Source organism: Limulus polyphemus, unplaced genomic scaffold (genome assembly GCF_000517525.1).
Source record: "Limulus polyphemus unplaced genomic scaffold, Limulus_polyphemus-2.1.2 Scaffold2602, whole genome shotgun sequence".
Taxonomy (NCBI): Eukaryota; Metazoa; Arthropoda; class Merostomata; order Xiphosura; family Limulidae; genus Limulus; species Limulus polyphemus.
Window position 1 is genome coordinate 119,188 of NW_013668212.1, and position 17,443 is coordinate 136,630.

Here is a 17,443-nt window from a genome sequence, read left to right on the forward strand (position 1 = left end):
TCGACTAAATTTGTATATTAGATTTTTCCAGCATCCAAGATATTTGGCAATTTCGTTTCCACCTTTGAGTTTGAATATAGTGACTCATTCTCGGTGATTTACGGAGTTTCGTTTCTACTTCCAGAAATACGATCTTTAGCACTCATAAATAACATTTATGATTATATTTATGCTTGTATACAAAGTAATATTATACAAATTTTGTACCTCTAATATTTACATAATTAGCAGTAGCTATTTCAAAAGGGATTTTCATTTGGTACAGTGTTTCGAATCTGATGAATCACGGAGTTTCGTTTTATTTCTAGAGTTACGAAGTTTTGTACTAGTAAACAATACTTATATTTTTTATTTATGCTTGCACATAACATAAAATTATACACATTTTGTGCCTCTACGAATTTCCTTGAGTTAGCCACAGCTATTTGAAATGGCGTTTTCATTTGGTATATAGTGGTTCGTTCATAACGATTTGTGGAGTTTCATTTCTACTTTCTGAGGTACGAAGTTCTGTAATAGAAAATAACACTTATCATCTTATTTACGCTTGAATATAAAAATAAAATGAAATTGTCTATGTTAACATCGTTGTCTTTTTGCATTACTTGTACATAAGTTTGATTAGGAGATTGTGTTATTTCTTTACAGAACTGGTCAAGTACTACATTATTGTTTGGTTATATCTTTGTAAAGCTTGTATTATGTTTAATAAATCTCAATTTTTCGTATCCTTGTTGTAACATCGTTTTGATACATTACAATTTACCTACCCAGGAGTCACAACCGTATTCCTAACCGCTCAGGGAAACCGACGAGTCTTACAAGAGTCGCTTTACGTTTTCATAATTCGGTTGAGTGTGGGACGGTAATTTACACTCTCACTGTCTTTAAGTGTATGGTGATGGTAGGTAGGGTTTGGAATTTACTTTTAAGTTTTGTTTTTATACGAACACTGAAATTGAGATAAACAAACAATAATTCATGTGACGAGGAAACCTGAGTATTTCCCAAATTTCAAAACATTTTAGAAATTCCAACTTCTCACGGGCAGATAAATTTTGGTACATTTTTTATCAGCTAACCAAATTCCAAGAGAAATTGAAGATTTTCAGAAGTATTAAATTACAATTAAATTTTAACCAATTATATTAATAAGAACTTAAAGAAGTGTATCTGCTGACACAGTTTTTTGTTTTTTAGATTACCGCCGTCATTGTCAGTGTTAGCATAACGATGTTATTTAGACAGCTTATCTATCATACGATTTATAATCATAGTCAAATATTTAATGTTGGCAGACATCACCTGTAAACACGAATTGTGAAAATGAAGTTCATGACAGAAGTCCAAGAATGTCTGAGTTTCTGACCCATTGAGACAAATTTGGAAATCTTACAATTTTGTTTGTACTTGTATAAAAACAAACAGTGACCTGTTGCACTTTTTAACCTGATATCACTAAAAGTGAAAGAATCTTTTTATGTTTTTTGCTACCTGCAGGATTAAAATGGGATTTATTTTATTTTCTACTGAATGCCTATAAATTTACAAACACTTGGTAACCACTCATTGAGGCCATCCCTAGAAAAGTCAAAATTAAAACTAAAAATAGCCCTATAACTTAAGCTTTGACATACATGTTAATCAATATAAAAATGCTAATGGCCAAAAGGCACAGTATGTGATGAAAAAGAAAAGACAAAGTAAAAACGCATATTATGTTCATGAATAGAAATTTTTGTACATAACCAAAAAGTGAAATCCTAACATGACATGCACAATCATTTTTTTCAATTATATGGGGCCTTACTCCAGCATTTTTAGATCAATAAATTAACAAATTACTTATCCTTTATTAGTATTCAGTATAATAATATTATTATTTTATACCACCTCTTGTTCTTCTAATTCCCATAAAGAGGCAACTGTTCAATCCTACCTAAATCTTGCATAAAGATATGGTTTCCACAAAGAAGCCTCACATATACAAGTTACATGTGTAACATCATTGGTCCTGAATGATGGATTAAAGTCAAATATAATTGAACAAGATTATTATTCTGTGCATCACTTTAGGATTTCAGTTGTGTACCAAGATTTATATGTGCATTATTAGACATTTGTTTCTTAGTTTCTTTACATTCTTACTATGCCTTTTGTCCATTAAGGTTTTTATATTGAGTTTTGTATGTTTTTTTACATCATGTATCCAATAACCTACTTTATTTTTAATAGATGAAAATATAATTTGCAATGAATCCATCTAATTACAATTTTTAACCTAAGTGTCATAACTTATCAGCAATTTAATTGCAATTTGCATGCTGGTTTGATCACTGCAGTTGGTCACATGTGACCATCAGAGGTTTTAGTTAATCAGTATAACTCGTAACAGTAGTATATACATGTGCCTATGGTATTTGACTACAGAATAAAGAATCATCTTTACTCATGTAGTATTAAGTATTTGAAAATATTTTGTCAACTATTCAAACAGGATGCATTACCAGTTGAAAGTTTATTTCCCCAAAAGGGGGCAAAAGGCCATCTAGAGGGGTTACCTGTTTTATCCACTCATCAGTTGTGTGTCAGACAGTCTGTAGACACTAAAATGACATCACATAAGGGATGTTTAATGTTGCAATTTGTACTGTCATAACATTAGTAAAACATGAGCATGCCATGAATCACAAGAATAATTACACACTCTATAGGCTACAACACGGTATGACATATGAACTTCAAAAGCAAGAAATAAAAATATTTGTTTCTCATAATTTTGATTTTATTTACTCTTGAAACAGAAAACTTTCGGTGACCTTGCTGAAGTATGTCTAATATTGAGTGATACATGTAAGATCATGTGAAATACCACCACCTCAGTTTATTTTATGCTTCATGTATAGGCATATGTAATGGCAACAAAAAATTATAAATTCATAAATTGCACCAAAAGAAAAATGAGGATTGTAGCAAATTACAATTATTAATTCTCTTATCAGTTGAAGCTTAATGTTTAGTACTAATGTACAATAAGCATATATGTATGTAGCCTGTTAAGACATCACAGGAAATTATAAAAATGTTGCTTTTGAAAGCTTGTTTTTACTTTTGATGTTATGTGATAAAATGTTCTCAGCCTCAGGTATAACATGTCTTACTGAAGGAATAGTACTTTATGTTGTTGATATATCAAACATTTAAAATAATTATAATAGCAGTAGCACATATTATTTAAAAGAAATAGTTTATCACTGAAGAAATTTTGCATGACATAAATCTGAATATGGGTTTTCAAAAATTATAACCTTTACATTCTACTGCTTAATCGAAGCAAACATAGGCAGATTATAGTTTAATATTAGCATCCAAAACAAATAACATCCAGTTTCTTTACAATTAAGAGAAAACATTATCTGTGAAGATTTGGCATAGAACTAAAAATGTCATAAGATCAAAAAAAAAGTGAGAAAACCACATGTGTTGAATACACCACTTAACTTCTCTAGAAAAAGAACCATTTGTAACTGCATTAATGAACTCGTAAATGAACCAACCAAATATCTTGGAATTTGTTTAGAAAAGTCAATTCACAGCTTGTTTGCTACAGAGCATAAGGGAAAAAGACTATCAGAAATGAAGATAGGATTGTATTTAACTAAATAATGTACACTTGTAAAAGACAATAAGTTACATATCTTTAATTTCATCACTATTGACTAGGATTCAAAAGCTATAAAATGAATAAATTGAATCAACTGGTGAATATGAAATATGCAGTATTTACATAAAATATTAACACATTGTCTTAAGACTTGTAACAAAAAAAGTTTTAATGTTTAATTCATCATAAAAATCCCCAAAATTTCTTTGTAAAATTCCTGTTTGTAATTTTTGTGTATTATAATATATACACAGTGTAAATGCTCATATTAATTAGATATTAAATTTAGAATAATAAGGTCAAAAATTTCACAAAAGGAAATTCAATGAAGCCAAATACATTTGAGAATAATTATTTCCCTGAAGGAAGGGCTTTAATAACATCCACCCAATAACTCTCAAGATTGTTTTGTACACAGAATGCTAAATTATCAATTTCTAAACATTTTTGCTGGATTAATTTCAAGGCCTGCTGTTTTTTGCATATAATTTTTTGGAGTGTGTTTTATTTGTTGTGAAATGGTGCTTCACCTTTATCATTTTTCTTGTCTTCCCATGAAAACGTACTTTGCTAATCCATTAATAATCCAGAAAAAACTGACTCAAAAATTTTAGGTTATGTCTCATTAAATAAAATTAAAACATTTTTACTTTTTATATAAGACTTGAGCAGAACAAGCTATTGAAACATTGATAAGTTACTTTTATAATCTACAGGACACAAAGCCTCAAACTTCACTCATTATCCACCACTAATTTCTAGGTGTGGGGACATGCATGTTGTTTCATGTTAAATAAAACAAACTTTATTTTAACTTACTGTTTGAAATATTTATTCTATAATAATCCACATAAGCGTTAATGAATAAAACAATGACATTTTTAGGAATCTTTGGTTTACTACCTTGTGTTTGAGTAATGGTGTTTTATAAACAGTGTCTTGTTTAAAGAGTTTCTAAACTAGAAAACATTAGTGGTACCCAAAGTTGATGTCATCATGCTATAAAGGTGTTTGTGTTTATTTGACTCCATTTTTTTTGATATGCTGAATTAATATCAAATATAATAAATTTCCATCCAACATTAAAGGGGTGGGGGATTGAGCAAGAAAACTTAAATGTTATTTTCACTAACAAATATTGGTGTATTAAAACTTTTAATATTTAGGATGCTTTGTGTGAAATAGTAGATGATCATACCTCTTTCTACAGTAACACTATTTAGCAAAGCCAGTCATTTATTCATATTTGGAATATACAAAAGCTTTATTGGCTCAGTTTTTCAATAGCCTTCTGTGTGATCAGATTTTTTGTTGCTAAAATATTTATTTTGTGTATGTACTTTATTTATGGATTATAATTAATGTGTTTCTTTCAACTTCAACCTTCAGTTTAACAAAAAGTAACTCCAAGTTAACAAGTTGGCCAATCATTAACAAAAAATAGTCTAATATGAGTTTCCTGTTCCTAACAGATGGCTATGCATCCAAATTATAAAGAATGTAATAACAAAACAACCACAGTTACACATCTACACCATGTGATTCTTCATACTAGACCTTACCCAAAAGTTTCATGCAATGTGCATACTATTCTTCCTCATTCTTTGGGCAAACATATTCCATTTGGAGAGCATATGACAGTAACTGAAGATTGTGATGAAGTATACCCAAGTATCTTCATTGGAAATGAGTAAGATTTATTTACTGTATACTTGTAAGTTTTACTCTAAATATCAGTTGAAATGATAATCTTAAGCACACAGAGTTTGTTATGGATGGATAATGAGATTAGGATTTACCTATGTATTCTAACAGTTTCATTGTAAATTTCTCTTTAAGATAACTTTAGAACGTTTTTTCATGAATAACAAAATTGAGCTTGTAATTGAATACCTCTTGTTTGTTATCATTATAGAAACATAATTTTCAGATAAACCAAATTCAGCCTACTTAAATTGAAACATGTTGCTCTGCTTTTTGGATAAAGAATAAGCTAATACTTTGATTTGTTGTTCAAAGTCTACATTCCTTTTTTTGTTTGACAACTTCCTTAAATCTCATTTTCACACAGAGATTTATAAATCCCATTCTACGTGCCAGTAATGTGTACTCACATATATGCCAACTCCACTCTGATTTTAAGATTGTTAAAAGGTCTTCATGAAATTGTATATTTTTTATGAAGTTTTAAACTTATAAATTAACTCAAAAAATGGATATATTAAAAAATTTGCCTATGAACATTACCTAGGCAAGCCAGTTAATGTAAGTTATTTTACATGCAATGTTGTAATTATTAATCACTACCATAACCTAATAATGAAATTCTGCAGAAGAATGTGGTATGTAGGAAGATATCAAAGATAATAGCAAGGAGATTGAATCTATTTGGGTTTCTATTAGTTGATATAAAGGGAAAAGGCTTTTAGTGGGAATTTTTTACAGACCACCAAATAGTACTGATGAAATTAGTGAAAAACTTTACAGTGAGATTAAGATTTCAGCCATTAGTGAGATCATAATTATGGGTGATTTTAATTTCAGGCATAAAGACTGGGAAATGCTAACATCAAACCATGAGGGAGAAAGGTTTTTGGAAACTGTTCAAGATGGTTTCCTTCAGCCGTTGGTCAAGGAACCTACTAGAAACAATGCTATTTTACATTTATTGTCAACTTCTAATATAAAAATGAAAGAGAGGGTGGAAATTGAGGAACATCTGGGTGCAAGTGATCATTGGTCTATTAGGTTTGATGATTTCCTGAGTATGAGATCCGAAATAATGATATTTTGGTTACAAATTTCAAAAACAAATTTTGAGGGATGTGACAAGAATTATTTGTTGTGAATTGGGCAGATGATTTATTTGGAGGCACTGATCAAATGTGGGCATTTTTTAAGGATAAATTTTAAATATTCAAGATAACCTTAACATATTCTTTATAGAAAGAAAAGGTGGCTGCAAGTAAAAAACCAGGTTGCTCACAAAGGCTGTAAGAGATAAAATTAAAGAAAAACATCACAAATTTAAGAAATTTAAATTGACTGGTATGACAGGATACTTAGAAGATCATGAAAGTTGGTGAAACACGAAATTAGGACAACAAAAAGGAGATATGAAAAAAGGTTGGCTGAAAATGTAAAAATTAACAGTAAGGATTTCTTTAAGTATGTTAAGTGTGAACAAACTGTTAAGATTGAGGTAGGACCCTTTATGGATGATAAATGAAGGTTTGTATCTGATGATTATGAGATGGCTGTGTTATTAAATTAATCTTTTTCTTCAGTTTTTAGTAATGAAGATATAAGTAGTATTCCTCGTGTTGAACAGTTGATAGATGGTAACAAGGTCAGACAGTATGATTGCATTAATTCTGAGCTTGTTACTTGTCAAAAATTATAAAGCTCTTGTGCCAGATAATATTTCCCCAAGGCTTTTGATGAAGGAGGTTAAGGAATGGATGTGTGAGCCACTTGCTACTATTTTTGTAAGTCCTTGAATAGTGGGCAGGTGCTAAAAGATTGGAAGTTAGCTGATGTCACCCCTTTTTTTCAAGGGAGGTAATAAAAATTGTCCCAGTAAGTATCAGCCTATTAGTCTTGTGGGAAAAGTTTTGGAAAGTCTGATAAAAGATGCTTTGCAAGGTTATTTAACAAAGTATAGAATTTTATTGGATAGTCATTATGGTTTCACTAAGGGAAAATCTTGCCTTACAAATCTTTTGACATTCTTTGAAAAGGTTAGTGCTTATGTAGATGAGAGTAAAAGTGTTTCTGGATTTTGAGAAAGTATTTGACAATGTGCCATATGAAAGGTAAAACAATTATCTCTGTAAGTGTGGAGGATAAGTTAGCTAATTGGATAAAAAATTGACTGGATTATGGATAGAAGAAAGCAGAGGGTTGTTATAAATGGAGTTCAGTCAAACTGGATTAATGTCACAAGTGGGGTACCTCAGGGCTCAGTCTTGGGATCTTTGCTCTTTTTGATTTACATCAATGACATGGATGAAGGAATGGTCAATAAATTACTTAAATTTGCTGATGATATTAAAGTCTTGAGTGTTGCTAACTGTGAAGAGGATACTGCTGCTTTACAAAAGGTTTTAGATCATTTAGTGATTTGGGCAAATAAATGATAGATGGGTTTTAATTATGATAAATACAAGATAATACATGTGGGTTAAAATAATTTAAATTATAAGTATAATTTGGATAGGAATAACCTTAACAGTGTTATGAAAGAAAGGGATCTTTGTGTAATGGTTAATCAGTCTTATGTAATCTAAGCAGTGTGCTGTTGCTAGTGGTATGGCAAATAGGATTTTAGGTTGTGTCTACAGAAATATTGAATACAAGTCTAAAGAGGTTATAAATTCATTGTACAGGTCACTAGTTAGGCCACATTTGGAATATTGTGTTCAGTCTTGGACTCGTTACTTTAGGAAGGACATTGAATTATTGGAAAGGGCTCAGAGGAGGGTTAATAGAATGGTTCTTGGGATGGAGGAATTATCTTATGAGGAGAGATTAAGATATCTGAAATTGTTTTCTCTTAAAAAAAGAAGAGTTAGAGACAATATGATTGAGGTGATACATCATATTTTTTGTATTTAATGGTGAGAATGATAAGACTAAGCGATACAAACATAAATTTTGGCAAAGTTAGATGGTTTTATTTTTGTAACAGGGGTGGTCAACCTCTGGAATGGATTGCCTTCAGATGTTGTGGAGGCAGTTAATTTAAGTGAATTTAAGAGAAAACTTGATAACTGTGTGAATGATAAGGGCTGATGTTAAGGTTTTTATTTTATTTTACTTATTTATTTGATAGTTTTAGTTTAGTTTAGAGGATAATTCCCTAGTTTTCCATAAACAGTATGTTATGTTATTCTGATGGAGTTTAAGGAAAAGTATGAATATTTGAATGGTGATGGCTGTTTTCGGTTTTTTTTTAGTGTTTAGTTTAATTTAGTAGATAAGAAGGCCCAAATGGACCAAAAAAGTCTTGTTTTCTTTTAATGCTATGTTTAACTTGAGAAATTGGAGACTTTTCAATCAAAATCACATTTTTCTCATCTAAAGTGTAAAGTTCTTGACACACACTAACTTTCATTATGTTTTCCTCAGTATAGTTGAGAAAAAGAGAAATTACTGCAAACCAAATAGTATTGTTTCTGTGATTTTTAATTTCTCCTGTTTTTTTTTAATGAGGACTTCTTTTGTTAGATTTCCAGTGCATCTCCTGACATATTGAACTGGTAACATTCATGGAATTTTAGATTTTTCTCCCACTATTCTCCTCTTTTCTAATAATATTAGTGCACTGATTTTTTTATTATTATTATTCATGTTTTAAACTCTTTCTGAGGAGTAGAAGGACCTATTTTGTGTGTTTTCTTTTTCTTCTCTAGTTTTCTTTGCAAGGGATAAACCTTTATGGCTGCCCTATCCTAGCCAATTACGTAACTGGTTTGATACCCTTTTTATTTTAACTTGCATGTGACTGTATTTCCAAGACTTGTTTGTAAATGATCCTCCTTTTCTAGAGCATCATTTCTCATTAACATGTTTCCTTCAGAGCTTGACTTAGCCATTAGTTTCTACATGTACTATGGTGACTGAATTTCATTCTTCACTTCAAAATTTTGTGCATTATAGATAATGATATCCAATCTTTTAGTTAGTTTCTTGGATAATGCATCAAGATCATTGAATGGTGGTAAACATTGTATCAGATGCTTTATCCATATTCCCATAGATTTATAGCTTTGAATTTTTCTCCATTTTGCTCACAGGGTAACTGTGTATTAGCTTCTTGGTCTTGTGCACAATACTACAGCTCGTTAAGTTTGTACTTCTTTAATTAGGTCTGTTTTTACTTGGCTAATTGTTTTTCTCTTCATTCCATATGGTTAAAGTTAGTATATTCAACATGTTGCATCTAAAGCCTCAGTTGGACATTCAACATACTCTAGATTAGCATTTCCCAACCGGTGGTTTGCAAACCCCTAGGGGTTTGAGAGATAATTCTGAGGGGTTCAGGAGAAAAATTTAGTAATTGTGTCTTTTTCACTTTCCTGGTTCTACAGTTCTTACCAATATTTTAATTTCCTTCTAATTTATTAAAATATTTTATGAAGGAAATAGCTTGGTGCAGATCCAGATTTAAGACTATGTCTCTCTTCTTTTGAACTAAACTTTAAAGCACTGTGTTCTTCCAAACAATCTCGGAAGTCTCATTAGTTTTAGTTAAATGGTTTTGTTTTCAATTTTTTTATTATGTGTCAAGAATCATATTTCAATTTTACTGGGTACTCATTGTAAACTAATGACAATATCAGAGATTCAGACTTTATTGTACACATGTTACTATGTGTTACAGAAACTTTTCATTTTCAATAAATTCAACACGTTCAAAAGTTATTTTATAAAATTTATTACTTCTTAAATGGAGTTTGCTGTGAAAAGTTATTACTCAAGGGGTTCATGAAGATAAAAATGTTGGCAACTGCTGCTCTAGATGCTATTGTTAAGAGGGTTACAATGTCAAGTTTGCCTAGCTTAACCCCTTTTCTGCCACATTTTTTGGCATCTAAATGTTCTCTTCAGTACTGCTTTAAGGCATTTCCAGATGTTGCCCAAGTGTCTTGTTGTATTAAAATGTGGGGAACAGTTTATTCTGTACTAATGCAGTACTCCTAGTAACAGTACAATTTCTGATTTTGTTTAAGTTTTATCTAAAATTTTGTAAATACCTCTGTCCCAAAAAAAGCATTAAACAGTTATTCTGTGTCCATTCATCTTGGGAAGTTGGTTTTGATCTGGTGTAAATAATTGTTGGTTTCTTGGAAGCTGATTGAACAGGAAATCATTTAAATAAGATTATATTTGTTTGTTTTTCTAATAATATTTCAGAAAACCACCATCTTTCAAAATATGTCAATAATTCTCTCTGACATTACTGTTGAATTCTTTATAACCAATAAAATGAGTAAATGTCTCATTACAAGATTCCTTATATTTGTATTTCATCTTGGCACCCATAAGTAGATATTTTGCCTCAGTTTAATTATCTGCAATAATGTTTTTCTGCTCCAAGTAGTTAACAGAATTTGTTTAACCTATTTATAGCTTAGTTAGAAAGCCAGTTAAGGAATAGTAGTTTTGGGACATTTTATTCCAGTGGCTGATATATTTTTTTGTGTTCTAAAAGGTGTATTTTAAAAGGAACATTAATGAATTAGTTGAGCAACAGCACAGTACGAAAAAAACTGGTGCTAAATAAGTACAAGTTTCTGAAATAGGCTTCATTTCTAATATAAGTCCAAAATTTTGTTTTGTATTTATTATCTGTTTTTAACAAAGTTACTAAAAGGTAAAAATTAGGAACTTGTTAGATTAGACAACAAAAAGTAAATGAAAAAATTAAATAATATTTCATGAGACTAGTTTGAGCAAACTGCATCATGTGATTGTAACTTTATCTGTTTTTTACACAAGTTCTTCCACTATGGTTAAATTGCCTGTCACCTACTTAGATAAGGTCTAAAGGACATTGTAAAGTAAAAAATTAAAAGCAAGCAAATGTTAAAGGTTAATAGAATTAAAGAACAAGCAGATATTAAAGTTAATAAAATTAAAAGCAAGAATATGTCAAATTTAGGTAGCTTAGGCAGTTATGATAAATAATTTTAATTTATTTGTCAGTTAAAGTCAGCAGTCATTCTAGAAAGGAAAGGTATTATTGATTGAATTTGATATCTTTAATTTCTTTTCTTTGGAATATTGTTGATTTCATTAGAATTAATATTAGGGTAAAGAAGAGGTGAAATATAAAGTTTACAAAACAAAACTTTTTATATTCATTTAGGAGGTTTTAGAGGTTATTCATAAGAAATATGAAACTGTAAGATAAAAATGCCTTTTTATTTTTAACACGAAACTCATCTGACTCATTGAAAGGTTTCTAAGTTCACATACAAATATTTAATTGAAATACTTTATAGAAACAACTCTTTCTTTTTGCATAAAACAGATTTATATTGTTTACTAAGAGTTTGATAAATGTTTTGAAGATACATTTAGTAAATTCAGTATTATAGTAAATATTATTATCTAGATAGGTTCAATGGATCAGAGCCATTGACAGAGGCATCATCTTCTACATCTTCAGACAGATAGTAACTAATCTGGTCATGTTAGGCAAGAAAGATTTATGGTCTTAATGTTTTAAGTACAGTTCCCTGCAATATTAACACTGTAAACGTTTGTATAGATCCACAATACCTCCATGCCCATTGTGAAACTCAGAAGGAGTATACAATATGCTACAGAGAGAAGGGGCATGTGATATTTTCTCCTTTTACGTGAGATTATGTGTTTGGGCTTTCCAGTTTTGGGAAAAGTGGTTTACCATAGATCTTGGAAAGTTTCTGGCACTGCATGTTGCAAAAGGCCAAGCTACTGGTTACTGATATGTTTGTTTCTGCTCAGTTTAATGCCTTTATTTCAATTTGGTATAATAAATGTTACCCTCTATTTCAAGACTGCTCATGTTAAGTTGTATATTGTAATAGTCTTATTTGTTGCCAACATGTAATTTAAAAATGTCTTCATTGTTATTATGAATTTAAGTTATCATGTTGAATTGAACAATAACCCTAATTTTCCATAATACATTTTTTATAAACTCCTTACATTTTCACCTAAATAGGTCCAAATTCATTCCCCTTTTTTTTCAGTGGATTCAGTACCACTACTGAGAATTCCTGTTTCTAGCTCTTTTCTGTTTTTTGTTGATTTTGCCCCACTTCTTCTATGACACTCAATCAGGGAATATTACTTGTGTTGTATTCTTCTGCACCAACTTCGGACAGTGTTTTTTCACCCAACCAGTGATTTTATTCTTGCATTTGGCTATTGTATGAGTAGAAGGATTAATAGTTCTAAAATCACCTTTTTTCCAATACATTTTTCCACCTATTACCATGCCTCCATGTAATTTGCTGCTTTTGTTCTTTTTCCAAGGAGATCTGTGGTAAGTTTTTCAGTGTGTATTCCTCACTCCCAGTAGGTATACCCATGTTTAGCGAGTCTGTGTGAGCTTGTGTGGATGGACCTAACTTGTGCACTCGATAATTTAGGTCATTCATGTCTTCTCTGCTCAGTATTTGGTAAGTTAGCTATTTATAATTATTTTAACATCTAAGTTACTTTAGTTTAAATTTGCATTTAGAGTTTGATTATTACTTATTAATTTTTGTTTAATTTTCGGTATGTGTACGAGTTTTGCATGATCGTTACTGTTTGGGTAATTGTAACATTGGCTAATTTTGGGTGTGTTGGTTTGTTATTTTTACTTATTTTCACTGTTTATGTTATTTAGTTTGTAAGTTCCCTTTTCTTTACTACAAGTCACATCTAATTGATGATTAAATTGGGGTCAAACTATGTTATGTAACTGGGTGCCTTTTTATTCTCATGTTCTTCAGGGTAGGTTTTACTTTCATGTCTTTTGTCTTCTAGGTTCTTTGGGTGAACTTATATGTTTGATATTTCTGGGTCTTTTATCTTCTAAGTTCCTTTAGTGGTTTGATACTTTAGGTGTTGCTTATTGTTTTATATTTTAGGTGGAATTTCATAGTTTTGCACGTTTGTTATTCTTATGTCCTTTGTAGACTACAACTTTGTAAGTTTTGTAAGTACGTTAGTAATGAGTACTTTCTGTAAGTATGTTTGGCCACACTTCACGACAGTTCCGTGGGTTCTATCAGAAGGTTTCTGCCTTCAGTTCTTCTTCCCCTCTATCCACTTCCCAGATCTCTGTCCCTTCTCCTCGGGATCGTACCTCATCCAATTGTCTTGTCAAGTCTGTTTGAGACTTCCTACACAAAGGAGCTATCAAACAGGTGGTGCCCACTCAACCAGGATTTTCCTCCCATCTATTTGTGTCCTCCCAAAACACGGGAGATTAGAGATCCATCATAGATCTGTCCCGGCTGTATGCCTATTTGGAGACATCTCACTTGACCATGGAGTCTTACCTCTCACTTTGGTGGGTTTTGGAGTTTTTCCCCAGAACTTTGGATGACCAAGTTCGATGTAGTGGATGCCTCTCTTCATATTCCAATTGCCCCAGTGTCACATCGTTTTCTTCATTTCATCCACGGGGGTGCTGTCTTCCAGTTCTGGGTGCTGCTGTTCAGACTTTTTCCAGCTCCATATGTGTTTTGTCAAGTGGTACACACTTTTGCATGTCATCTTTACTCTTCGGGCTCACAATTCCATGGAAGACTGGCTAATGCTCACCTCTTCCACTGCCCAGTCTGTCACTCACACTCACTTACTTCTTCGAGAAGCTACTTGGGTGTGGTTTCTTATGAAGTTGGAGAAGTCCTTTATTACCCCTATGCAGTATCTTAGTCATTTGAGGTTTTCTTCAGTTCCCATCTCAGTTTTGCCCCACCTTCTTCACTTTGGCTTTGGAATATTTTGTGAGCATTGATGCAGGTCCTACTTCCTCCTCCTCTCTCTGCATGACAGATGCTGTCTCTTTTTAATGTGGGCTTCCTTGGAAGCTCTCATTCCCTTGGGTCGGGCACACATGTGTTCCCTTCAATGGAGGCTTCTGAACAGTGGAACTTCTCCCATGATCTCTCGGATTATCCAATCACCCTTCCACCTTGGATCAGGGCCAACATTGCTTGGTGGCTTGACCATGGTAGGGTGTTCCCATTCCTCCGCCTCATCTAATAGAGTCTCATCTATTCACAAGTGCTTCCTTGGTGGGTTGGGGGCTTTCCTGGATTCCAAAGAGATTTCGAGTTGGTGGTCAGTTGAGGAGGCTACTCTCCATATCAACATCTTAGAACCTTTGGCAGTTCATTGGGCCCTGTATCATTTCCTCCTGCTCCTGTGGGGCCAGGTGGTTATGTTTCATTCTGACAATCCCACTGTCATCAGCTATATCACCAATCATCTCTGTGTTTTCAGACTGGATCTCCTGTGCTCGACCAATGACCATGACATGATGGTGACATGTTTCTGGAATTATGAATCTTGTGGCCAATCACTTATCCTGTCCCAAGCAGGTTTCCCCACAGAGTGGACCTTTCATCTTTGATTATTTCTGTGGGTGTGTTCTCAACTGGAAACACCACACATGAATGTGTTTGCCACTCACTGGAATGCCAAACTTCCCCCTTTTAGTCTCCAGTTCCTAACTGCTCAGCTCTGGGATGGATACTTACAGTCAACGTTTGAAGAGTCTTTACATATATGCCTAGCCTCCAATCAGACTCCTCTCTAGAGTCATTTTCCTTTTCCAGACCATTCCTTATCATAATCAGCTGGTTGCTACATATTGGCTGGCTCAGATGTAGTTACCTCTGCTCTGGCCCTTAGTGAAGCAACAGACCTGCACTTACGTCTGTCCTAATGACTCTACCAATAACCACAATTGGACTTGTTTCATCCCAACATCACCAAACTCCATCTTCACGTGTGGCTTTTTGTCTGCTCCCTTGTCTCAGCTCGGGGACTCACCCCTCATGTAACATCTTTCCTTGCCCATACCATTCACCCTTCCTCCTTGAATATGTACCAGAGGCTTTGGTCTTTTGCTATGGCTTCCGACCATCCAGTCATTCTGTACCTCACCTGTCCCAGTTCTTCACTTGGTTGTTTAATCAGGGTTTGTCTGTTTCAGCTGCTGCTACTCATAGGGCTGCCCTGTCGACCACCTTTCATTCTTCTGCTTCCAGAAAGCCTCCCCTCCCGGTTATTTCCCTCCTTTTCCATTTTTTTCATCTGGTTCATCCGCCACATCCCTTTGTTATACCAGATTGGGATCTCAGTGTTGTTCTTCATGCTGTGTCCAGTTCTCCCTGTGAACCCATTGCAATGTGTTCTTTGTACCATCTCTTTCCCTTAAGACCTATTTCATCACCCTCCTAGCATGCGGTCATCATTGTTCTGATATTTATGCCATTTATGTTACCTGCATCCTTTACCATTTCTCGTATGTATCCTCTTTCCAGAACATTGGCTGCCCAGGAAGATTGTTTAGCCATTTCCCCTATTTCCTTACCTCCCATTTCTCACCTGTACTCCCATTCAGGTCCGGATTGACTACTTTGTCCATTTCATTCCCTTCTATGTTATATGGCTTGTACTGGCTCTTTTCATTGTTCTTGTTCCTGTCTATTTGTTCCATGGAATTTCTCTGTTTCCATTGATGTATCACTTATTATGCTTACTGGTTGGGTTCATCAACTTCTACGACTGGCGTATTCTAACTTGTCCATGGAAGGTCACCGTCTACATAAAGTTTCTTTGTACGAAATTCGTCATCTAACTATGTCTTTAGTGGTTTGAAACTACTGTCCTTTGAAGGAGATCATTCAGGCTGATATGTGGACAACTCCAAATACATTTTTCACACATAATCTGCATAATCTGCTGTCTTTCTCCTGTGGTAATTCTACACATGTCTGTTCCCCTTTGACAGGGGTAAGTCGACATATTATTATTTTTATCTTAATTAATTGGCATACATCATATTTTAGGATCCCACATGGTGACGGGTGTTTCCTGGTCATCTATGCTTAATATTATATTAGCACTGAGTCTGTATACTTCAATAACATTCACTGTTAAGATGTATACTTAATATTATATTAGCACTAAATCTGTATACTTCTATAACATTCACTGTTGAGATGGGATTTTTCTGTAAGACCACCATCTGCTTTTCTGGTGGTGTGTGTGATATATATATATATATTATCATTGTTTCATATATAAAGGACCATCACTCATGGATTACATGAGTAAAGCAGATGGGAATTTCTTCCTATCCTTACTGACCTGTGATTCTTCCATTTGGGGTCTGCCTGTTTTTCAAAATAGTGAATCATAGACACCTGTTGCACTGTCTCCAGAATGTAATTCCTCTGGACTCCCCCTATGTGTATTGTCACCCTTCTCTTTTAATAGAGCACTGGAGTCCTTGCTACTTCCGATTCCCAGTCATTGGAGTGTTGGACCAAGGAGGTTTCCTCCTGAGTGAATTTTATATAACAAACAGAATCACACTTTATAGATCATGTGTACCCACTCAGCGAGAAGAGGGCTGTCATCGTTATACTTATTGCTATACTGCACACCTATTATTATTATTCAGGATCCAAGGCTCTTCCTCCAGGTGTTTTTGCGCAGGCAGACTGCACTTGTTGATCACAATTTCTAATGCAAGACACTTCCACTGGATGTTTTCTGCCTGGATGAACCACATGTGACATAATCCAAAGCATTTCCCCCTGGGAGTTGCCTGGGCAGACCACACTTGGCCTTACTATTATATATCCAAGGTGCTTCCACTGGTTCTTTTTTCTGCCCAGGCAGACCACTTTTGTTGATCTTACAAGCTTATGCAAGGTGCTTTCACTGGATCTTTTTGCCCAGATGGAATGTACTTGGCCTATTCATATATGATTCAGGGTCTTTTAGCCCTAGCCATGTCTGATTATTTCTTTTTTCTCTGGCACTGTACTATAGCTCACTATCACTATATTCAGTACTACAGCTTGCTACATATGTAGACTAAGTATGATATGCATGTCGACAATGGGCTGGTTATGACTAACCTCGTGATCACATTCATACCTGTAATTTTTATTTTTCGCAATCCTATGTATCCAACACACTTCCTCTAGATTTGTTTTTCACCATGAGGATCACAATTACTTATATAGGCATTTTCATTGGATTTTTTGT

At 33.4% G+C, this 17,443-nt stretch overlaps 1 protein-coding gene across 4 annotated transcripts in view; it reads left to right on the top strand.

The window, feature by feature from the left end:
• Positions 1 to 298: 298 nt before the first annotated feature.
• Positions 299 to 17,443, top strand: part of LOC106467406 (dual specificity protein phosphatase 3-like) — a 39,330-nt gene continuing 22,185 nt past the window's right edge. The window contains exons 1-4 of one of the 4 annotated variants that reach the window (XM_022395587.1): positions 299 to 500; positions 775 to 904; positions 5,137 to 5,354; positions 6,209 to 6,547. In XM_022395587.1, the coding sequence (XP_022251295.1) occupies positions 896 to 904; positions 5,137 to 5,354; positions 6,209 to 6,512 (531 nt within the window). In that variant the 5' untranslated portion in view covers positions 299 to 500; positions 775 to 895 and the 3' untranslated portion in view covers positions 6,513 to 6,547. Of the gene's footprint in view, positions 501 to 774; positions 909 to 5,136; positions 5,355 to 6,208; positions 6,548 to 17,443 lie in introns of those variants that run through there. The other 3 variants (XM_013927755.2, XM_022395585.1, XM_022395586.1) reach the window with 3 other exon arrangements.